General features: G+C 47.4%; 9 protein-coding genes across 9 annotated transcripts; 5 read left to right on the top strand and 4 right to left on the bottom strand.

The window, feature by feature from the left end:
* Positions 1-43: 43 nt before the first annotated feature.
* Positions 44-3614, top strand: EYB26_009203 (uncharacterized protein; the record flags this gene model as incomplete). The annotated part of the gene is made up of 6 exons (XM_054268453.1): positions 44-264; positions 323-390; positions 447-989; positions 1042-1553; positions 1609-3263; positions 3314-3614. The coding sequence occupies 6 exons, from the start codon at positions 44-46 to the stop codon at positions 3612-3614; spliced, it is 3300 nt and encodes a 1099-aa protein (XP_054124428.1).
* A 98-nt stretch (positions 3615-3712) lies between these two features.
* Positions 3713-5148, bottom strand: EYB26_009202 (uncharacterized protein; the record flags this gene model as incomplete). Its single annotated transcript, XM_054268452.1, has 4 exons — positions 3713-3878; positions 3934-4529; positions 4583-4864; positions 4915-5148. 4 exons carry the CDS (start codon positions 5146-5148, stop codon positions 3713-3715), a joined length of 1278 nt encoding a protein of 425 aa, XP_054124427.1.
* Positions 5149-5960: 812 nt separating this feature from the next.
* EYB26_009201 (uncharacterized protein) lies at positions 5961-11695 on the bottom strand (the record flags this gene model as incomplete). Its single annotated transcript, XM_054268451.1, has 4 exons — positions 5961-9069; positions 9121-10853; positions 10923-11598; positions 11661-11695. The coding sequence occupies 4 exons, from the start codon at positions 11693-11695 to the stop codon at positions 5961-5963; spliced, it is 5553 nt and encodes a 1850-aa protein (XP_054124426.1).
* Positions 11696-13468: 1773 nt separating this feature from the next.
* Positions 13469-15241, top strand: EYB26_009200 (uncharacterized protein; the record flags this gene model as incomplete). Its single annotated transcript, XM_054268450.1, has 2 exons — positions 13469-13849; positions 13904-15241. 2 exons carry the CDS (start codon positions 13469-13471, stop codon positions 15239-15241), a joined length of 1719 nt encoding a protein of 572 aa, XP_054124425.1.
* Positions 15242-16405: 1164 nt separating this feature from the next.
* On the top strand, positions 16406-17545 carry EYB26_009199 (uncharacterized protein; the record flags this gene model as incomplete). Its single annotated transcript, XM_054268449.1, has 1 exon — positions 16406-17545. The coding sequence occupies one exon, from the start codon at positions 16406-16408 to the stop codon at positions 17543-17545; it is 1140 nt and encodes a 379-aa protein (XP_054124424.1).
* A 127-nt stretch (positions 17546-17672) lies between these two features.
* Positions 17673-19105, bottom strand: EYB26_009198 (uncharacterized protein; the record flags this gene model as incomplete). The annotated part of the gene is made up of 3 exons (XM_054268448.1): positions 17673-18722; positions 18773-18913; positions 18962-19105. 3 exons carry the CDS (start codon positions 19103-19105, stop codon positions 17673-17675), a joined length of 1335 nt encoding a protein of 444 aa, XP_054124423.1.
* A 418-nt stretch (positions 19106-19523) lies between these two features.
* On the top strand, positions 19524-19997 carry EYB26_009197 (uncharacterized protein; the record flags this gene model as incomplete). The annotated part of the gene is made up of 3 exons (XM_054268447.1): positions 19524-19596; positions 19666-19842; positions 19906-19997. The coding sequence occupies 3 exons, from the start codon at positions 19524-19526 to the stop codon at positions 19995-19997; spliced, it is 342 nt and encodes a 113-aa protein (XP_054124422.1).
* Positions 19998-20207: 210 nt separating this feature from the next.
* On the bottom strand, positions 20208-21421 carry EYB26_009196 (uncharacterized protein; the record flags this gene model as incomplete). The annotated part of the gene is made up of 2 exons (XM_054268446.1): positions 20208-21230; positions 21284-21421. The coding sequence occupies 2 exons, from the start codon at positions 21419-21421 to the stop codon at positions 20208-20210; spliced, it is 1161 nt and encodes a 386-aa protein (XP_054124421.1).
* Positions 21422-22240: 819 nt separating this feature from the next.
* EYB26_009195 (uncharacterized protein) lies at positions 22241-23429 on the top strand (the record flags this gene model as incomplete). Its single annotated transcript, XM_054268445.1, has 2 exons — positions 22241-22479; positions 22535-23429. The coding sequence occupies 2 exons, from the start codon at positions 22241-22243 to the stop codon at positions 23427-23429; spliced, it is 1134 nt and encodes a 377-aa protein (XP_054124420.1).
* Positions 23430-23593: the final 164 nt, after the last annotated feature.

The raw sequence follows: 23593 nt of genomic DNA, 5'->3' as shown, positions 1-23593 counted from the left end.
GACCAACTCCTGCAGCAGCAAGGTATTCCTCTTGTTAGTTGTAATGGCCGACGGCAACGAGAACACCGTCGACAAAGGCACCAATAATCAACGACTCAAATGGCAAGCCTCAGACGAAGAAACTGGTACTTTGCCTAACCAATCTTTGCCACGCCAACGGCTCACTCGTACGCTTTCGGCGGCCTCGTCTGCGGCGTCGACAAGAGCAAATAGACGAGCTACTGTTGATCCGGCCGTTACATTGCCCATCCATTATCGCAGTTTGTAAGTCTCGGAGAAGAGAAGATGGAATTGGACCTCGCTGACCAGGCGCGAACAAAAGGTCCTTTGATATCGACGAAGTTGGACAGCGAGAAGAAATAAAAGCAAAGAATGATGGAATTGCTATTGGTGATTCTTCCCTATACTCGCCCATGCTGAATTCCATACTAACAGCCGATTGTCAGAACTGTCAAACATCGAATGGCACACCCTCTCTACAACCTCACTCGAAAAACGCCTCCAAGTCGATGTCGCCCATGGCCTCTCATCAGACCAGATCCAGCAACGCCTGCGTGAATACGGTAAAAACGTCCTTTCACCCACACCGCATCGCTGGTTCATGCAAGTATTCGGCTACTTCTTCAAAGGATTCGGCGTCATTCTACTTGCCGGTTGTATTCTAGTCTTTGTCTCGTGGAAACCACTCGGCGATCCTCCTGCAGTGGCAAACCTCGCGCTAGCGATTGTCTTGCTGGCGGTATTCTTCATACAGGCTGGTTTCAATGCATGGCAGGATTGGTCTTCGTCCAGAGTTATGGCGTCGATTACCGCCATGTTGCCTGAAAGTTGTATCGTCATACGCAACGCCGGGAACCAGGTGAATATTCCAGCGGCAGAAATTGTGCCTGGAGATGTTATTCAGATTAAAGCGGGGAATAAATTACCCGCTGATGTGAGGTTTGTGCATGTCTCGAATGACGCATATTTTGATCGGTCTATACTTACCGGTAATTTCTCCCTATGTCCTGCGTTTCTGACGAGGATGGCTGATAGGGATAGGTGAATCCGTCCCCGTCAACGGGACAATCGATGCCACCGAAGAAAACTATCTCGAAACTCAAAACATTGGTCTTCAGGGCACGCATTGCGTATCTGGTAATGCGCTCGCAATTGTCGTCTCAACGGGTGATAATACAGTCTTTGGTCGCATCGCAAAACTAGCTAGTGAACCCAAACCTGGGTTGACCTTGCTTGAAAAGGAAGTTTTGCACTTCGTTGCGTTGATTGTCGCTATCATGCTCACTATGATTATTGTTATCATTATTGTTTGGGCGACGTGGTTACGCAAGGATCATCCCGGATGGATTAATGTGCCAACCTTGATCGTGGACTGTGTCAGTGTTGCGATTGCGTTCATTCCAGAGGGTTTGCCAATCAGTATCACGGCGAGTTTGACAATCACGGCGAATATCATGAGGAAGAACCAGATATTGTGCAAGTCCCTCAAGACGGTGGAGACGTTGGGAAGCGTGAGTGTCATTTGTAGTGACAAGACCGGGACACTTACTCGAGTAAGATTGCCTTGTACCAGCGACCATGGTATAGTGTTGACTAACTGATGTGTAGAACAAAATGTTCGTCACCGACTGTGCAATTTCAACCTCGGTTTTCAACAGCCCCATGACTGCCCGAGACGAGACCGTATTGAAGGGTAAATCAACCGGTGTTCACCAGCTTCGTGCTTTATCTGGACTTTGCAATGCAGCCGAATTTGATGCTGCAGCCGAGAATATGCCACTAAATGAACGTCCCATTTTCGGCGATGCAACAGATCAAGCTATTCTTCGATTCTCGGAACTTCTTGGCCCCGTTTCTGAAATCCGTCGTTTGTGGAAGAAAACTTGGGAGCTGGCCTTCAATAGCAGGAATAAGCTCATGATTCGTACCTTCACAGTTGCAGAATCGAAAGGGTTCGGATTGGCCTTGTCACCAGTCGAATCTATGCAGTTCAAACCAGAGGATACCCTGTTGACGATCAAAGGGGCACCTGATATTCTGATTGAACGGTGTGGGTACCTAGTAACTGCCGATGGTAGTGTACAAACCCTGGATGCAGAGACCTTGCGGCAGATCAAAGGGATAAAAGATGAATGGTCGAACAAAGGTAAACGAGTGATACTACTCGCTCGCAAGGTTATCGTCGCTCAGGATATCATGACAACTCCTGGCAGTCATGAATACGAGTCGGAGATTATGCGACAAGCCAAGTCTGACTTGATCCTTGTTGGCTTAGTTGGCATCGTGGATCCACCTCGTGAGGAAATTCCGGCCGTGGTCAAGACGTTGAGACGTGCAGGTATTCGTATATTTATGGTGACTGGTGATTTTGGGCTCACAGCACTCGCTATTGCACGTCAATGTGGGATCGTTTCGGCTAGTCGTGTTGAAGATGCTACTGCTTTACAACGATACAACAGTGGAAGGGAGATGATCGTTGATAAGCCTGAGCATACCCCTTCAGCAATTGTCATCAGTGGCTCTGAACTTCTCAGCCTTAACGATACACAATGGGACCAGCTGTGTGGCTATCAAGAGATCGTATTTGCACGTACAACACCCGAACAAAAACTTCGGATCGTGCGCGAATTTCAATCCCGCGAAGAGATTGTCGGTATGACCGGTGACGGCGTTAACGATGCTCCCTCTCTCAAAGCAGCTGATATCGGCATTGCCCTGGGTAGTGGGTCAGATATTGCCATTGAAGCATCTGACATGGTTCTCCTTGACTCCTTCTCTGCAATTGTCGAAGCCGTGCAATATGGTCGTGTAGTCTTTGACAACCTGAAAAAGACAATCATCTACTTGCTGCCGGCCGGATCATTCTCTGAATTCTGGCCCGTTTTCACCAACGTTGTCTTTGGCCTACCGCAAGTTTTGTCATCGTTCCTGATGATTGTCATTTGCTGTTTCACAGATTGTGCCGCTGCCACTGTACTGGCATATGAGAAACCAGAGGCCGACGTTCTATTACGACCTCCACGCAATCCGCGCAAGGATAAGCTGGTAGACTGGAAGCTGATGCTCCACGCGTACGGGGTTATTGGTATCATTCAGACTATCTGCTCTTTCTCCATGTCGTATTGGTATTTGCAACGCAATGGTATACCTTTTTCGTCGCTGTGGTTTGGATTTGGGGCTGTCCCGGCGGGTATTGACGAAGAGTATTACTCTAACAAACTGAACGAGGCGTCATCGATATACTTCATAAACTTGGTCGTCATGTGAGTCCCTTTTCTCTTCGCCATATATGCGATCATACTGACAGTCGTAGGCAATGGTTCAATTTGATGGCCATCCGTACCCGCCGTCTCTCCATCTTCTCTCACCCGCCAGCATTCAACAAAGAGACCCAGAATATCCTATTGTTCCCTGCGATTATATTTGCGCTAGGAATTGCAGCGTTTTGGCTGTATATCCCGCGCTTGCAAAGCGTGCTTGATACCACTGGCGTACCGGCTGAGCACTACTTCCTGCCTGCGGCGTTTGGGCTAGGGCTGTTGATTATGGACGAAGGGAGGAAAGCTGCTGTTAGACGCTGGCCAGGTGGCGTCGTTGCGAAGTTTGCCTGGTAGAGAAGATATAGAACGACGACAGTATTGATTAGAGTTAGAATAGAGAATAAAGACATCTTGAGATCGAGGTTGAACTGGTAGACGAGGAAGGAATGAAGTTAGCCCAACCATTCCGCAGAAATAATACCACTAGATCCATTCTCCCCAATTCTATGAACCATAACATTCCCAAATTTCTCGTCAGCCTGGCTGAATAAATCCCTCCATTCATCTGCCTCACGTTCCCTCGAATTGAACAAGGACATCATGATAGCATCCATTGACCTACATCATGATCAGCTTCCCAATCCATTCATACACTGTCTAGGTAAGAACAAACCGCATCTGCATCTCCTGCAATAACCCCATGGTCCCTGGTTCGGGGAGAACATGATCCTGAATCACAATCTTTGCGCCTCGCTTCAGAGCCGGAATAAGATTTCGAATGACATCAATGCAATACTTGTCGCCCCAGTCATGCAGGACATAGCGAAATAAATAGATATCCGCGTTTTTGACGGGTTGTTCCTCGAACATGTCATGAGGCACAAATTCAATCCTGCCCTTTAGCGCGTCATTATTGGCTTCGGATGATAAGAGTTGATCAGCAGCGCCGTCAATAACCTCAGGTAAATCCTGTACTATGAATTTTAGGTGTGGGTATATCCGCGCAAGATGGAGGGAGACGTGGCCCTTGGAACCTCCCACGTCAACCACGACACTGCCACTCGTAGTGGAAAGGTCGGACCAAGGGAAATCAGTACTAAGGGCATCCAGGCTAGCCTTTGATGTGGTCGCCATCGCGAACGCGAAGCGAGTTGCGCGCTCTTTGTGCTCGGAAAGGTATTGGAATGTGTTTAGTGGGCCTGTGTTGTTGGCGATTGCGTAGCCTGAAATGTTTGCTGAAGCACTCTTGTGGGATATTGCTTCTACCGCCTTTTTCTCTGCGTCAGCATTATAAGCTCAGCCTGGGGGTATGGGCAGAGTACATGGTTATGAGCCGGCCAACACTCATCAAATGTGAGACCCATGAGATGACCGGCTATAGGGTTTTCGGCGATAAGTCTTGAGGCTGCAGTATGCGCTACGAATCCCTTTTTTGGCTCGACAAAGACGCGATGATGAATAACCGTGTACCGGATTATGCGTTTAAGGTCGTGTTCAAGGAGGCCGCATTTAGTAGCTAGCTCGCTGAAAGAGATAGTCCCATTTAGAGGAACATGAGATGCAATTTTAAAGCGATGTACAGCTACGAGGGGGGTGAAATTGGACTGAATCCGTGGTCAGTATGGTGGAAATTATTTTGATGGTAGAGGCAAACCTCTGGAAGAACAAGTTTCATAGGTCCCTCGAGTAGCTGCCTCAACTCAATGGTTGCTTCGATCACATCTGTCTTTGCTTTTTGGATACTCAGAGTCTCGTTTTGAATAGGTACTGTCGGGCCATCTTGATCAAATGATGGCTCCGGAAGATGGTTGCTTTGGAGATGTTGGTTGATAATAGAGGCTTGAGAGCAGATTATTTGTGCTAGTTGGGTTATTCTTGATGTCGACATTTTGGTTGTATATTGTACCAAGTATGTAAGTAGTGAGAAAATTGAGGTTGGGTTTGGAGTTGAAGATGAATGAGGGGTCGATGGAGGAAGAAATCAGGGCGCTCAAGGCAACCACCCTGACTAGCGAATTTGGAGTAATTATGGATGCTATCGATTTTAGCCTGCGTGTTGAGCAAGGATACTTTATCTTTCAGTTAGATTGAAATAATTCGTGTGGAAAATGGGTTGGCTGTCTGCAAGGGTTGAAGAATAAGCACGGCGAATCGCCGGGTATTTCATTGTTGACTAAATAGGAAGGTTATTTCCAAATTAGGAGAACAGAGTTGATATCCTGAGCTCACTCCTTGTCATAAGCTAATAAGCAAATTCGTCCTAATTCAGCTGGGACGAAGGTTTACCTTTATTTATTTTAGTCTTGCGCCTACAGAGATGACCCTATTGTCTTTTTTTTTTTTTTTGGTCTGTTATGGAAAGCATCGTTTGACACAACCTGCATACATTCTTGGCTATCAATATCACCTGTGAGTGAGATAAGATTCTAAAACCCAACCATCTGTACCCATATTATTTTTTTTTTTCAGCTAGATTTTGCACTAATATGGTGCTGCTTGATCGTTACTCTTCTCCCGAGTCTTAACCTTCCATCGCGAATCGTTAGGAGCGTGATTCGATTGAGCGGGGTTCTCGTTCACCCACAAGGTTACATTCAACATCTAGACTTCGGAAATTACAAAACTTGCCACATACAACAAAGTATGAGAGAAGAAACGAAATAGAATGATTGACATAAAAGATTGATCAGCAGCGCCGTTTCATGCCCACATAGCCTTGAACTTCTCATCAAAATCATTTTTGAGCTCGATGAATGCCTTGTATACCAGGGCCAAGGAGGACTTGCGAGATTGGCTCATCTCTTTTCCGGGCTCAACCGCTCCTGATTTGTCATTGGAGTCATTTTGATTCAAAATGACTTTTTCAACATCTGCTATCAGATCGTCCTCCCAGCTTTCCGCAACTTTACCTTTACCAGCACGACGAGAATGGGTGCCTAGCACCGGTACTACTTTTTCTTGACGATTCCTATCTCCTGGCTGAGTTGTTGCTGCTGCTTCCATCTCAGCAACCTTCTTGTCGACGAACATCGCATCTGTCTCAAATTCCTTTGAGTCACCATGACCACCGACATTGAGCATGTCCATATCAACGTCGTTGCCTTTGGGGTTGAGAAAGTTCTCGAGAGTTGTGGTTATAGTGGCCAACACCATGGAGAAATCGTTCAGAACAAACCAAACATCACCTCGACGGATTTTATTGGCGGTTTCCAATTGCTTGATATTCCCGTGTTTAAAGAAGTCGAGTAGATATGCATTCAACGGGTGACTTTCCGAAGCTACAGGTACGTACGGCACGACAGAAGCCTCAAGCCATACATCGCTGCGAACCGACTCGCAAAGATTCGACACACTATCCCAACTGTCGTATTGCCCGGAAAGTGCATAGAATGGGGACGTAATTTTTGGAGCCTCTTGGTGATGCACTTGAGACAAGCCAAGCTCAACAGCCGATTTATTTCCTCCACACTTAACCGCGCTGAACGGAAGGGACTGGTCATATCCTTTGACATGCTGGTCAATGAATGTGGAGACATACCCAGTGTAAATGTTTAGCACCTGACTGTTATGAGAATGAAGGATCTTGGATGCCTCTTCTGGTAACGGTGGAAGGACCACAACAGAGGATGCCCGTTTCTCCGCAGAACGGTACGACTCTAATACGGATTTGCGCAGTGGAACCCGACCGAAAATATGGGCCATGACAAGCATTAGAGTGTATAGTATTTTGGGCCGTTCCTTCTCTTTCCCGATATCTTTGCAAAGGTCGTCGAAATATCCAGAAATAAGCAAGGCGTGGAACGCGAAGCTTGAGCTCTCTGTGTAGTAGAGGTGGGAGATACAGCCTGCAAAATTCAATGGAGCTCCGGTGTCATCGAGAAGAAAGTTTCGTCGGAGGTATTCGATGGAGAATCGGAGGTAATGTAATACGGTTTGTTTCATCTCCGGTCCACCAAGACAAATACGGGGCTGTGACAAGATCGAGTTTATGGACCTTATCGCAGAGGCGCTGTGACCTGACCCATGCAGAAGAATGAACAATCGAAGAACCAAACTCGTGGTAATAGGGAAATGCCCATTGAGGTCTGGAAGCCTGGAACTGACCAGACGCAGCACCTTGGCGGTTGGAATGTGCTGAAAAACAACATTTCCTAAAATATCAAATCCACGACGACCTGCTCGACCGGCTGCTTGTCTAAAGTTGAGGGCTGTCAGGAATACGGAATCTCCTGAGAAGACAACCGTCTTGCATGGCATATTGATACCCAAAGCCAATGTGCCCGTTGCGATGACGACACGCAAGAAGCCCTTTCGAAATAGTACTTCACAAATCTGACGATACTTCCGATTCATGCCTGCATGATGCACACCAATTCCCCTTTCAAGTGCGTCAATGAGCCATTTGGGCATTTCACGGCGTTTCAGCTGCTCTGCATACACGGCGAATTCAGACGGGCGAAGCTTCTTAAAGTCCGCTAAACTAAACATCTCCACAGGTCTCTCCGGGTCAAAAAGCACCCACTGGCTTTTTTCAACGGATGCAGATTCTCTGATCTGATCTGCGCGGGACATGGGATCACCGTCGCCCCCCTTTTGCCCCTTAGTAGCTTTTGTAGTCTTCTGGTTCTTCGTCTTGGATTCCTGCTTCCGCCATTCGTTCCATTTGTCCATGTCAGACTTCCACTTGGAGCTTGTTGCTTTCCAGTTTTTTTCTGCCTCCTGCAACTGCGTTAGCACCTGATAGCATATACCTTCACACTGGCTCCGATCATAGTTGAAGAACAACGCTGGAAGGGCACTTTGAGCTTGCATTGAGCAAATCAGGGGAAGGGTAGAGGAGAAAAGTCCCGAGCTCTCTGATGTAGACGGGGTTTCTGAATTATCTAACCCAGCTTGATCTGTAGCCACACTTGCAAAATTCGTTCTATCTGGTCGACTGAGGCGATGCAAAAGTGCTTCAAAGGGCGATTTCCTGTCCTTGATCCATTTTCCTAGCAGATCCTTCAGAGGCTTTTGCCACTCAATGATATGCTTCTTCTGAATCATGGTACCAGAAAACCGGTTGAATGGGTTGAGAGAAGTATCAATCGGGAAATCAGGTGTCTGTAAGTCATTCATTGCCTTCCACAGGGTCAAACAGTCTCGTGGCTCAAGGCTGAAGTCATCCGGTATACGTCTTGAGCGATCAGCCAGGCTGAGAACAGGATGCATGAGCTCCATCCCGTCAGCTTCATCAAGTCCAAGGTGACTTAATCCGCTGAGTTTAGAAAATCCTTCGAAAATAAAATTGCGTGGTGGATGGTACACGTACTTCCTCAGATCCGAATATCGGTGATTATATTGTATCATTTTCAGGTCATGCCCATTTGTATCCTGAGCACGCTGAAGCCAGCTGTTGAATTCGTTTGGGTTACCAACGGTTGCTGAGAGAGCGATTATTGGACAGGGAGCTAAGAGGAGCAACTGCTCCCATACAATGCCATCTTCGGCTTGACCGATGCAATGAATTTCATCAAAGATAATACGTTTGAGTCGGGGCGTCCATGTGTTGGCATTGGAAGGAGCCAGTAGCATAATTTGAAGAATATGCGGGACTGTAATGAGGATTTGACAAGTCAAAGGGTTGTTGATTCGGTGATCCCTCGTGTGGATGGCCCAGACTGACTTTGCAGTGGCATTTTCTGGATATGATTTTGAGAACCGAGCCATCACTTCTGCTGCAATTTGGTTGACGAGTGCCTTTGTAGGAGCAACATAAACAAGAACCCCATCATCATCCTCTTTGAGAATCTGTTTCATTGCATAGAACCTGTGATCTGTTAATAAAAGCATATATCAATTGACATTGCATCAAACTTACGAAATAAATGTCTTTCCCGCGCTTGTAGGGGCAACAATAAAAGTACTCTTCTTCTGATCAATCTGGTCCAGCACATCTCGCTGCCAACGATCAGGATTGAAGTCAGGGGTTCTTGGGTCTGGCAAGGAATCGATACTACGGTCCATGAAGGGTCCACCATAGAGAAGCTGGAACTCAACTGGGTCAGTTCCAGCCATGATTTGGGGTGCTTTTGATATCTCCTTTGAAAGCTTAAAGGACAAGGGGTGGTCGACTTGGGGTTCCAGTTGGACCGGTGGTAATGCAAGCTGTTGACACATTTTGCTGACATACTTCGAGATATCGGCACTTATTCCTTGCCTGACTTTCATCAGACGAGTAATGACACTCCAGATATGTGTGGCAAGAAGTGTTCTCCCATCTTGCTCACTTCCGTTCATTTCACAGATCGCCTGAACCAACGTGTCAAGAAGGTACGTGAAGATTTCGGCTTCCACAATGCGGCGATCGTCCTTGGACAACCCCGACAAATAGTCTTCAACCCTCGTGAATCGGACCATTGAATCGTCAAGCTTTGAAAATTCTTGAATATTAACCACCCATTGATTCCTCTTCCTCTGCTCTCTCTCGGCTGCTATCTGCTGGACTGCCGCAGCAGCTTTCTCTCTCACCGTTGGTCCTTTTGCCGGGCCATTGTGTTTGTTCACGCGGTTTGATGGTTGTTTCTCCTTCGATAGTGAGGGCTTTTTGTGAGAACTGCTGGAGCGATCAACCACAATGGTCTCCGTTTGAGACATGCCGACTGATCCCAAGAGACTTTCTGCATAGTGTCGCATCTCGGCCATATATAGCTGATCCCTCCTTTGTTGTCGCGAATTCAGGGGTGTCAAAACTGCCTTTTTCTGATCGAGGGGCCTTGAATTATGCCAATGATTTAGATCCATGAACTTCTTGGCAGTCGAGACCTCGTTTTCATTAACGGATGCCTCAATTTCTAGATGCACAGGTTTGAGATGTTCATCGAAAACGGAATTCTGGAATGGAAGAACCTTGACAAAGTTCGGAGACTCGCAATAAATTTCTGTAATAAGCTCCTTCCCTGGCTTGCTGTCACTGTGTTTCCCTATAGATAAGATCCCTGGGGTGTCATCCTTTATCTCTCCAATCGCAAGTTTTGTGCCACAGAGACGATCCACCAAGGAAGCAAGCTTGTTGAACGGTGAGAGTGTTGTGGATGAGATAACACGACTGATACCAAGACTTTCAATAATCATTGCCTGAACTTGGAAGAACATTCTTCCATCTGCAAAATCAGCGAGATCGCAAGGCAATTTGTGTTGTTGCATTGCATCCATCCAACACGTCGAGGTAAGTACGTCCTTTGAGGTTTTTAAAAATGCATCAAAGAATGCTGTGTTCGCGACATTAGGGGCTGGCATCACTCGGTCTTCAAGCTTTGCATGTTGCAGAATGACAAGGTGTAGAATTGCTGAAGTTAATCCGATTGTGTTTGTGAGGTTGTTTGGGCCAGCTTTCTTCATGACTGCTAGAGACACGGTCAAAAGGCATTGGCTTTGCGTCAGGTCTGGGTCTTCTTGAATTACCATTTCAAGAAGCTTAGATATTGCCATCGGGGTGAAACCATCTGAATTTGTGGATTGGGTAGTATCAGATATGTCTGCCCACAGGATATCATGTACAGATAACGAGCCACCTTGCCTTTTGGCCGAATCCTGGATCACCATAGCCATGATCTGGTTACAATAAGCATATGCTTTGAATTTTATTTTATTTTATTTTTCTTCAAGTAAATAGAATCCTACCTTCGTATCCCGAAACTCCAGGTTGTTGATAAGAGCGATGTTACATCCATGCGTAACAAACCAATGAATCATGAGTCTGAAACCAATCACCGACCTCGATCTGCGTAAATGAATGATTTCAGTCTCGTTTTTGGCGTGAATATCATCGCCGCTGTCTTCTTGAGAGTAATCGCTCGAGCTATCGGCATCGTCGTCCGTAACTTCGTCAATCTCGTTAATCTCATGCATGGTGCCTTCGTGGCACATGAACACGTATGCCCCTGAATCTACCAAATGCTCTCCAAAAGATTCAGACTGAAAGGTTTCAAACACATGAATATTAAATCCATGTTTCTCCTCCTCAGAGATCGCAATGAGGTGTTGAATGATTGCTTCACGAGCAAGGAGGTATCGATCGTCACCATTGTTATCGTTGTTGTCAGAACTCCCTGTGGGGATACAGAATTGGGCATTGCTGTCAAAAAACACAATCTCAAACACACACTTGCGTTGTTGGAGCTTTTGCAAGAACTTTTCAACAATGTATGTTGCGTGTAGTAACTGAAAACCTGGGTAAAAATCGAGTTTTTCGTTGGAAAAGCACTCTAGCAGAAGCGAGTCTCCATCGATTATGAAAAGCTCACTCCCTAAAAAGTCACCCACGAGATCTACCGTACGAGACCAAAGTCTCTTGTACCTATGGCCAGTCAAGATTATTACTCTTGCATAAATGGACGTAAAGAAGGCAATGTAGCTTACCAATTTAGCAAGTTGGACGGATCGACCAGAGACATGGCGTAGAGAGCTCGTAAAAGTCAGGGGGAATAAGACCAGAGCAAAACGTCCGCAAGGATATGGCTATGGGCAAGTGTTCAGGTTTTTGTATAGTTTGATGGCGAGGACGAAGAAGACAATCAGGAAGTGGGAAATGAAGATAATATTGTGCGGGTAAATGGAAGAGGAAAGAGAAATATGGTCGACAACACAAACAAGAGGGGATGACAAGGGTTCATGAGAGACGGAGATCTCCGTCTAACAAACAAACAACGTGCATAACTTATATCATACAAACAGACAGCAATGTAGAGAGAGATGGTTCCTCCAAAGACTCCCACTTCTCAATGCGGGCCAGGGGGTCATGCCAGGCATAACAGTATAATTGGCTGCCACTACACAGACAACATGGAACACCCAATGCTTATTCGGCTGAATTCTTGACATAGCAGGGCTGACGTGGCGATAAGATGCGGCGTGTACTTTGAGGGCATGCGGCCTAGTTGGGAATATGATCGATCACGTTGAATCATCCAGTAAGAAAGGAAAAGTTGACGGCGGCATTACAGGAATAGTACAAACAAACGTTCTCGGTTTGCATATGCTACATTTACATTATATCTTGCATCATGTCTTGCATCAGGCAAACAGCCATTCCTAGTAATTGTGCGTAAGTTGCAGTTGTACTTGAAGACAAATTTGACATGCTGAACTACCTTGATGCTCATTTTTGAGAAGAAGAAATTCCCTCAAAAATTATCACCAAGACTCAGGGGTCCAGTGGGAAATTTGTCCTATGTACAGTCCACTTTTCCAGTTCAGTTCGGGCAGTTTCCTCAGAGATTGGATAATTCGCTGCAAACGTTCAGAAAGACGGTAATTCTCGTCAGGATCTAGAATAGATTCTCCTTTCAATCAAAGCAATTTCTCTTCCACAAATCTGTGGACTCGGCTTTCCAAATTCATGACGGGGAACTGTCTACTGCGAGCCCAAGGGAGGAATGACCTCTGCATATGTATACATGTACGAAACAGCAACATCATGAAATGTATGATTGACAAAGGCCATGGAGCGAAGTGTCATATCACCGAAGTCGCCAGTTTGGTGATTCCAGGAGTTGGTATCTCAGTCAAGGGAGATTCTGTGATAAGACAACCCTCCGTAGAACATACATATTCACAGATCAGGTAGACCATCTCAGCCAGTAAATTTGCCATTCCGATATCTAGATGGCTCTACCACGGAAATCGTTCACAGCATCGTGTTAAGGGAGGGAGTAGAGACAAATTAGGCAATGTTAGCCGCCCATCAGACACCACCAGCCCAATAGCAATCAAAGGCACATGTTATGCAAGTAGCTGTTATTCTGGAAAAATGACCGAAGTTTGTGCCTCGTATTCCATGCCAGAGACTCCACTGGTCTTGTTTGTAGTGTGGTGATATTTTCGGTTTTCCAATAGCCCTTATCACCAAGTCTATGAATTGTCCGGGCTGTACCGTACTTTGCCGTATATCGCCGAGCTTGAGGCGTCTCCAAATGGCCTGTACCGTACTTCACAGGATTGTGGAATACAAGTTCATGTTCTCCATCACTCCGCACAGTTGATCAATTGTGGATCATTTCCTAGAGTAGATAATGGTTGGAGGGTTAGCCGTGGATCAAGAAAAGCTTCTTCATAGTCCAGCGTGATAGTCCCATAACCGAGGGGAATCCCCATCTATAAAATGTCAGTATCAATCCAAGATTGCGATTTAATTCATCCCAAAATCATAAACTTCAATTGGAAGCAATATGTTACCTAACCTCAATTGGCTGCTCGGCCTCGGACTGCTAGGAGCAGCCAGCACTGTGCAAGCTGTCAAATTGTCAAAGCATGCACAAGATCTCTTTGACGAGTCTATGCTCTTTCAAGACATGATATATGACCCTACGGCCCATTATTTGCGATATTTCTACTATCCATTGGCCGCCGGCGTTCACGAGACTCGTTCGACGATATGGCGCACCGTTGGACTACTCCAACGCAATCACGGGGATGACGCTGCAGAAGCGGCAAAAATTCTTGAACTTGTCATTGCTGATCAAGAGAAAGATACCTCAAAACAGTGGTATGGCGATTTCACGATATACCCGGAGCAGCCAACTGTTGCAGATCCTGCCTACGACCCTGTGGTATGTCACTTTTGTCTCTCTGCAGGAAGAGCTAGGTTTACACACGCATGATAGATTTATAACTCGTGGGACCCGAATTGGAGAGGGTTCATTAGCACAACTCTCATCATTGTGTACGAAGAGTATAGGGACTTGCTTCCATCCCATGTTCAAGACCTGATTCTTGAAAGTATCTACAACAGCACCGTCGGCGATACCTATCGTGTGGGCGGGGTTGACGATGATAATTTGTATCCAGCCTACACCAATCCCTGGCTCATGCGAACCGTCGCTAGTGCATGGACTGGACTGAAAATGAATGACTCGAACATGACCTACTGGGGAGACAAATGGGCTGAACAGTTCTTGGATCTCTACAATGTCAACAACACTATATCCGAGTATAATAGTCCAACCTATGTGGGAGTTTCCCTATACGCATTGACAATTGCAGCTAAATATATGACCAATATCACGAACGCTCCAGTCATTGCTCAGCACAGTGAGCAAATAATTCGAGATATCTGGGATGTTGAGTCCTTGCTCTGGAACCCTATGATGAGGAATTTCGCAGGTCCATGGGATCGGACTTATGGCTATGATATGAATAACTACGTGGCTATAATATCGTTATGGATCTGGTCCTTTATCGGCAAGGAGAATGTTTACCAAAACCCCAACCCCGTTGGGACCATGACGCATGCCGATGATCTTGAGATCGGACCTCTTCTTGCGGTGCTAGCGGACTTTCAGAAAAAGTTCATTCCAGAACATGTTCTCAAGCGCTTCCACGCTTCGCACTTCATCGGCGAGCATACGTACCATGGACAGGCCTATGCACCTCCCGTAGACTATGAGCCGCGCAATGTCACTTCATGGATATCCGCGAACCTTACCATCGGCACCGAATCGTTCAATCAAACTGCGCTTGGAGGCTCCCGGGAAGATACGAATGCTTTCAATCCTGCTGTCGTTCAATGGCTTCGATCAGATGGCTCGGTGGGCTATCTCACTTGGTACTCGACAGAGAAAGCTATGCAAGCGGATGTTGCCCCTTATGCCCTCAACTTGACTTACCCCGAGGGCAATGAAACGAGCGTCTTTACCTTTGCTCTTTCGTCAAACCCATTGGGGGCTCGGCGCGATATTTATACGTTGGATGCTATTGATGGATTGAAAGTTCAAGTTGGTGGTAGCGTCAACCCAGTGCCTGTGGTTTCGTTTTGTGGCATATTGGGTGGTACATGCCCCATCATACAGTATGTGCTCTTTGTTTTCTCTGCGCACATCATCGTGTTTGCATATCTAACTTTACTCAATCGTAGTGACTTTGAATTTTGGAATCTAACATTCGTCATGCCGGCGAATTCAACGAAAGTTCCTAGTATTCAATTCAATTTCTCATTGGATTGACCGCGGTCTTTGGTCTAGATGGACGGGACGTCTTTGACTGCGATGGGAGGACCTTCAACCAGATATAACAGAGGATACTGCTTTAATCCGATTTGAAAGACATGTGTTGCCATAGTCTCATATGAGGGCGGCCTAACAAGCCAATCCGGAATTATCTCACTTTATTTATCGAAACCATATAAGGAGAAGCTGATCATTGCAAGTTGCTTTATGGGTCCCTCATTATCATACGAGTTGCCGAAATGCGCAACTCTTGCCAAATTACCCCTATCATAGCCGGGACAATGAGGGATTGGAAACCAGGCCCTGTGGCTAAATCCTATAAAACACATGAATGTACCGCGTTTCACAGAGCAATCAGGCATAGCATTGCGCAATGGATATAGAGACCTAGTCTAGAGTCTCACTGCACTTGGCCACTCCGGGGCTTGTGGGGTTATTTTTCTTTAGCCCAGCGCGGAGAGATTATCATGCATGCCGGTAAGATCAGATTCAGAATCTAGATGGTGTATGTATGTATGTATGGGGTACTGTGCATATTTGTAATCACCACCGGTTAACTTAACTTCGCCAAGCAACTTATTCTCGCTGGACTGACTGCAAGCAGCATAACAGCGTTGTTTGAGCGTATACAAAGTCGTGTTACACGTATCAGGTCTTGTTGGGATTCGATGTCTCGAGGCATTATTTCTTCCGGGGATATACAATAAACGCCGGACTTAACGCCACAGGATCAGGTCTTTTGGAGCGATCCAGACAGACTTCCTTACGTATTATTAATAGGCTCGATGCTCAAGTGCATAACCTAACTAACTATTCCGACGGCTGGTTAAAGTGTCTGTCAGCATTTAGACTGAGTCTTTCTAGCTTTCGAGACTTGATTGATCAGGGCCTTTCAGTTCATGTGGGGCTGGGGATAGTTAGGGTTATCTCCACCTTCTTTTATGTGGGAACATGCGCCAGAAGCAACTCTGGGGGGCGATTGACGTCGCGGGGAGGTCATGATGTCGGAGTTTGGGGAAATGGAGTACCAGTAATGGAGTTATGGAGTTAATGGAAATCGGGGGGTGTATAAATATGCGGGTTTCCCCATGTCTGGCTAACATCACCATCAATCAATTCATTTTCTGATCAGCAACTTATACCAAGACACACACAGTCAAAATGACAGAACCCAACCCCCCCACCGACCTGGGCAAACTCCGCGTCCTCTCCTCTACAGCCTCCATCCATGTCTCCCCCCTCGTGCTGGGCGGCATGTCCATCGGCGATGCCTGGGCCGGCGGCATGGGCTCCATGGACAAAGAAGCCTCCTTCAAGCTGCTCGACTGCTACTTCGAGGCTGGCGGAAACTTCATCGACACATCCAACAACTACCAAGACGAGCAATCGGAGCAGTGGATCGGCGACTGGATGACCGCTCGGAAAAATCGCGACCAATTGGTCATCGCCACAAAGTATACCACGGGCTACAAAAATTACGAATTGGGCAAGGGCAAGACACCAAACCATGTGGGCAATAGCAGGCGCTCGCTGCACATGAGTGTGCGCGACAGTCTCAAGAAATTGCAGACGGATTACATTGATATTTTGTATTTACATTGGTACGACCAGCTCACCAGCGTCGAAGAGATTATGGATTCTCTGCATATCCTTGTTGAGCAAGGGAAAGTCTTGTATCTTGGTATCTCAGATTCTCCGGCCTGGCTCGTTTCCGCATGCAACTATTACGCGCGCGCGCATGGCAAGACTCCATTCTCAATCTACCAGGGACGATGGAACGTGATGCTCCGCGATTTTGAGCGTGAGATCATCCCCATGGCGCGCTATTTCGGCATGGCGCTTGCGCCATGGGATGTCCTTGGAGGCGGCAAGTTTCAGTCTCGCAAGGCGCTCGAGGAGCGCAAATCGCAGGGTGAGGGGCTTCGCACACTCTTCGGCTCAAGCGGCGAACAGAGCGAGAAGGAAACGAAGATTTCGGAAGCGCTCGCAAAAGTTGCCGAAGAGCACAACACGGATTCTGTGCAGGCTATTGCTCTTGCCTACGTAATGAGCAAAGCGCCTAGAGTCTTTCCGATTGTGGGTGGGCGTAAAATTGAACATCTCAAGAGTAATATTGAGGCACTGAAGATCAAGCTTACGCCGCAACAAATTGAGCAGCTAGAAAGTGTGGTCGCGTTTGATATTGGGTTCCCCAGTAATTTTATGGGACCTAATCCTAGGGTTACTGGTAAGACGAGTGGGTGGCTCATGGGTGAGCCGGTCAATTTGACGTTCGGGGCGCCGGACTATGATTATGCTTGATCTGGTTCCATCACCACCAGTGTACATACGTATTAAAGATGTTATGAGGATGATATAAGGAAATAATCTATTGTCATGTACCGTAATGGCTGTGCAGATCTATACACTTTTGAGACACAATCAAAACCTAGTTCAATGCCTTGATTTCAGCCTCCTTCAACTTGCCCTCGCCAATCAATCTCTTCGCCTCCTCGACATAAGCAGCCTTGACGGCGGCAGCATCGGTACCAGCGGTAGTCAACTTGGCAGCCAAGGTAGCCAACTCCTCGAGTGAAATCTTGGCCATGATAGCGTCGACATCGTTCAAAACGTTGTCAACCTGGGCAGCAGAGGCATCACCACCTTCAGCAAAGTAGTTGACATCCTTGACACTGTTCCTGAGAACACGCTTGTTCTTCTTGGCGGCGTTCTTGGCGGCTTCCTTGGACTTCTTGTTGGCTTCACGCTCGGCTTTGGCGGCTTCTTCGGCTTCCTTCTTCTTGCGCTCTTCCTCCAGCTTGGCTTTTTCCTTCTCTTCGGCAATACGCTTAGCCTCGGCTTCCTTTTCGAGACGCTTCTTGTCCTTGCCAGCCCGCTTGGCTTGACGGAATTTCTTGATACGCTCATCACCGGCAAGAGCGTCATCGACAAGCTTGCGCAGACGGGCGGTATCCTCAGTCTTCTTCTTGCGGCGCGAGTTGGCATTTTTGCGCTCAACGTGACGTTTCTGGTCACGGTTCTCATTGTCATCGGGGACATCCTCATCCTCGTACTCGAATGATCGCCAGCTGTCAAAGTTATACCAGAAGTTGTAGAACTCCTCGACTTCTTCCTCGGTGCTGTTCTCGTTTCCGATCACGGGGACAGGCTGCTTGTTGGAGAAACGGCCCTCGGACTTGAAAACGCGGTCCCACAATTTGTAGAAGTTGCCCTTTTCGAGCTGCTTCTTGGTTGGGGGCTCGACGTCGGCGTTTTCATCGCAAGAATCATATTGACGACGCTTGGTGGGGTCGAGAAGGATTTCAGTGGCCTTTTGGATGCACTTGAAGAAGCTGTCATTTTCGTCGCTTTGACCGGCAGCGGCCTTCTTGTCGGGATGGTGACGGAGGACCTTCTTGCGGTGGGCGCGCTTAATTTGTTCGGAGGTGGCCTTGTAACGGTACTTGCTGAGACCGAGGACAGCGTAGTGATCTTGGCCCTATTTATTGTTAGTAGGTGCGTATTATAATCGAATCGAAGGGTACTGACCTTCCAGTCCTTGGCATCGCGCTGGAGCATCATGGGATCCTCAGGCTCAGATATCTCATCGTCCTCATCTTCATCGACCTTCTTGACATTCTTCTGAGCTTGAATACGCTCATCTTCAGAGAAGGTGCGGTTGTGGCGTTTCTACTCAATTAGCACTGTAGTTTCCCATGGACAAGACTGAAAACATACTCTTCTAGCATGAGCCAGGAAATGCGGTCCCACAGGCTCAATATTGCGCTGAGCAGCGCTGCTCAAGCTGGACAAGACTTTGAAGTCTTTCTCAGCAGACCATCCTGCAGGAAGAGCAGGGAGGGGGAACTGAACGGTAGCCATGGTAATCTGTATTAGCTGTTGTGTGTGTTGATGGAGGGGAAGATCGTCTGAGACAGTGAAGTGCGGCTAGAAAATTATTTTTCTTTCCTTCTAGACCCGATGGGGTAGAGCCAATCAGCCGTGGCGCATTCGGCAGCTCTCCGGCTTCAAGAATCAAACACAACGTATGATTTGACCAATGATCTTTATGCTCTACTTGACGATTCTGCATACTACACGAAATTTATACAAAAATTGATTCTCCGATCTATAGCCAGTACATCCAAATCCTCATTTCCACCCTCCGGCTGCCGATTTTGCCATCAATTGAAAGTACACGTACACTTGGCGATCCGACTCGACAGCACAACCATCGCCTTTTCACTTGCAATCTCCAAAAGAGTCTACACCTCAATTAAGACACCGATCAATATTCAAAATGACAGCACCCTCCGTGTCCGCGATCTCCGCCTACCGCCAACTCCTGCGCGCCACCCGTATAGCCTTCAAAGGTTTGTCCCATCCCTCACCCCAACCAGACAAAAACAACCCATAACTAATCCCTTCAACCCTGGGTACAGATGACTACAGAATCCTCCTCGCCGCCCGCTCCGAAGCACGCAAACAATTCAACGCTCACAAACGCACCGCCGTCGACACACCCATGCAAATCCAACACGCGCTTGAGACGGCAAGTATTCTACGACACAACATTGTCCAGGGAATAAGGGATGCGGAGAAGGAGGATGCAAAATGGGGTACGTTTATTAAGCCTTCCTTTCGTAACTATGAGTGGGAGGAGTACTGACTGACTGCGACAGAATTGAGGATTCATGATGAAATTGAGCGAGGGGATAATGATTCTGTCAAGATTGGGGGAAAGAATGTTAAGATTGAGAAGGCTTGTTCGTAATCGTCCATTTTCTGGAAGGCGTTTGGGGGAATTCTTGTATATTATTATGTTTATTGGCGAAATGGGGCTATGCATGTGAACCAGCTTGTATAATATTTTATGGACTTGTACATCTCCATTCGATTTTGACCATGAACCATGCAACCTATGAACTAGAAACGCCCGCTTATCAAGTAATGCATAACGATATAGAACAGCAAAGCAAAAGGACTATTCGCCCGATAGACTGGCATATTGAACCTCACTACTACCCGGTGGCGGCGCAACAGTGAACTTGGGCTTCTCGGCCTCAGCAGCATCGCCAGCAGCAGCAATGGCTCGTTGACCTTGACCGCCCGACCGACTAGGTGGAACCAACTGTCGACCCTCACGAGCATTGCGTTTCCGCTCCTCGTCAGCCATACTGTCTAACGGCTTCGGCTTACCCCAACGTACTCGCAATGGACATCCTTTGATGATTGCTTTTCCCTGACACTGCAAGGCTGCAGCTTCGGCCGAAGCACGAGTGGCATAATTCACAAATGCGCAGTGAGCACGATGAGAACAGATGAGTGATCGCAGTTGGCCGAACTGTTCGAAGAATGTGCGGACTTCATGTTCCGGCAAATCGTCCTCGACGCCTGTGATGAATAGGGATGTGATTTTTGTGTCGGCGGGTGGATTGATATCGTCGGCTGACGGGGGAAGTTGTGTTGTCGGCGGGAATGCGCGACCTCCTCGACCACCTCCTCGACCACCACCACGTCCTCCACGACCATTAAATGGAGCGCCCCTTCGACTATCGCTTGTACGAATCGGACCCGGTCCATTACCATACATACTCCGTCTTGGAGCGCCCTCTTCCGTCTGCATGGTGGTCGTCTCTTCCTCATCTTCATGTGTCGCTTCAATACGACGCTGTTTTTTGTAATACGGCTCACTATTCGCCAACCGTTTCAATAATTCGCGCGCCTTCTCGTCGGTTTTCTCATATGCCTCAACCGCGCCACGGCCTTCTTCAATCTCCTTTTCATGGTTCTGGGCGTAGAATTCTCTATTAATCCCACTTTGGGGGCCCGGCGCGACCATTTTTAGGGCTGCGTCGCGGATGACGATGGGGAGACCGAAGGAGAGATCGAGCATGCAGCACTGACAGCAGTTTTTGAGGCGGGCGCATGTCAGGCAGATGTTGGTTCGTTTGGTGCGCGCGGTGCGGTCTGCTTTCCAGCGGAAGATTGTGAAGGGGCGGGTGCACTATAAAATATGTTAGTTCGAGCTTTTGAACACCAGAGGGTAAAGGAACGTACAATCTTGCATTCAGCGCCATAGTCTTCTTTTAGCATCTGTACGTAAGGGTTCTCGGGCAGACAGCTCTCGCACACCGAGGGAAAATCGGTGGACTCCCATCCTGATCTGTTCAGGTCTTGCTTTATCTGAGGAGGCATCGTATGAGGTTAGGCTAGCAGTTACTGAGGGTGATGATGATGTTGATATTTCTTGTGACGAGTTAAGCATACCATACCAGTTTTCTGGCGGAGAATCAGGCGGGTGCTTTAGCCACTCTTGCCACTGTGGCTGGTAGGTCTTGTCTTGGCACTGAGATAATAACTAGTTAGTTAACTAACTTAACTAGTTAACTTATAACTAAGTTAACTAATCTCGATGAGTAAGCAATCACATGCTTCCATGCACTCGTTACTTTCATTCTTAGGGCCAACAGTTCAGGACTTTGTATTCTGTATAATATGACTCATTAAGATGCTACTGCTACCTCGTAATCTCGCATGCCATGTCAATATGATCCGGATCACGCCAGGATTGCTGGCGTTCTTATTGTCGACTCGTAAACTCGTAAAGTTCGTAAAATCTGACCGGATTCCTTGGATCCCGACGGGGCAGTCTGTGTGACCAATCAGAATGGAGTCTCATGCGGAACCCGCGGCCTCCGTGTGCCCTCGCAGCTCCCGCCAATCAGACGGCGCAATTAAGATTTGCTCCCGCGGCCTGAAATTCTGGAGACTTTGGACAAGTTGACAGCAACGACTCCTTTTATCTCCTGAATCACTTCTGTTTATATTCCCTGGGTTCGAAAGATAACAGCATCCTCTTCAATCCTCCATTTGATAATCAATCGACTGTTGTGTTGTTGTCGTCGTTTCTCAGATCTTCGTTCGTCGCATTAATATTTTTTTTTCATTCACCCCTTTTCATAACCTTGACTCGACCACGACTCTCACGAACAATCGCAACGACCACCAAACACAATGTCTCCCTCAAAGTTGGAACAAGAGAACCACCAGCGCGATGCTGACTTCAATAAGGCCATGCACGGTAAGTCGTCGCAAATCGAAGGCGGTTGGTCTGCTATGCGCGCCAAAGACAACAAGGCACAGCAACTCGCTGTGGACGAATATTTCAAGCACTGGGACAACAAAGCCGCTGCTGAGGAGACGGAAGCTACTCGTGAGGCTCGACGGGCTGAATATGCTACATTGACTCGCCAGTATGTTGCACAAATCTGACACGAAATAAAAAAGAGATGGTGCTAATGAAGACAGCTACTACAACCTCGCAACCGATTTGTACGAATACGGATGGGGCAGCTCTTTCCACTTCTGCCGCTTCGCACATGGCGAACCATTCCGTCAAGCCATTGCCCGTCATGAACACTACCTCGCTCACTCCATGGGCCTCAAGGAAGGCATGAAGGTGCTCGACGTCGGCTGCGGTGTCGGCGGTCCCGCTCGCGAGATTGTCAAATTCGCCGGCGTGAACGTCGTTGGCTTCAACAACAACGATTACCAAATCCAACGCGCTACCCGATACGCTGCTCAGGAGGGTCTCTCCGACAAACTCACTTTCCAAAAGGGCGACTTTATGCAAATGCCCTTCCCGGACAACAGTTTTGACGCAGTTTACGCCATTGAGGCGACCGTGCACGCCCCCAGCTTGGAGGGCGTGTATAGCGAAATCTGCCGTGTTCTGAAACCAGGCGGTGTCTTTGGTGTTTATGAGTGGTTGATGACCGACGAATACGACAATGATAACCAAGAACATCGTGAAATCCGATTGGGTATTGAGCAAGGAGACGGTATCTCAAACATGGTCAAAGTCTCTGAGGGTCTGGATGCTATCAAGGCCGCTGGGTTTGAGTTGTTGCATCATGAGGATCTCGCTGATCGTCCCGATGCGATCCCCTGGTATTACCCTCTTGCGGGTGAATTCAAGCATATGCAGACGGCGTGGGATTTCCTGACTGTGTTGCGTATGACTCGTCTTGGTCGTGGATTTATGCATCGATTCATGGGCGTCATGGAGAAGCTCTGGCTTATGCCCAAGGGTACCCAAAAGACCGCCGATAGTCTTGCCCTCGCAGCTGACTGTCTGGTTGCTGGTGGTGAGAAGAAACTCTTCACACCTATGTACCTGATGGTTGGACGGAAACCCGAGTAATTTTTTTTTTTTTTTTGCGTTGCACTTCCTTTCTGCGATGTATTTTTTCTATCTTATATTTCCATTTCTTCTTTCCTATGTCATTAATGTTTATGTACGCGTTTATGGCAATTTTTCTTTTCATTTTTCGAGTCGATATCAAGAAAAGGATTGCATTAGAGGAC

The sequence above is a fragment of the Talaromyces marneffei genome, chromosome 7 (genome assembly GCF_009556855.1).
Source record: "Talaromyces marneffei chromosome 7, complete sequence".
Classification (NCBI taxonomy): domain Eukaryota; kingdom Fungi; phylum Ascomycota; class Eurotiomycetes; order Eurotiales; family Trichocomaceae; genus Talaromyces; species Talaromyces marneffei.
Note: the sequence above shows the minus strand (reverse complement) of the source record. Positions and strands in the feature narration are given on the sequence as shown.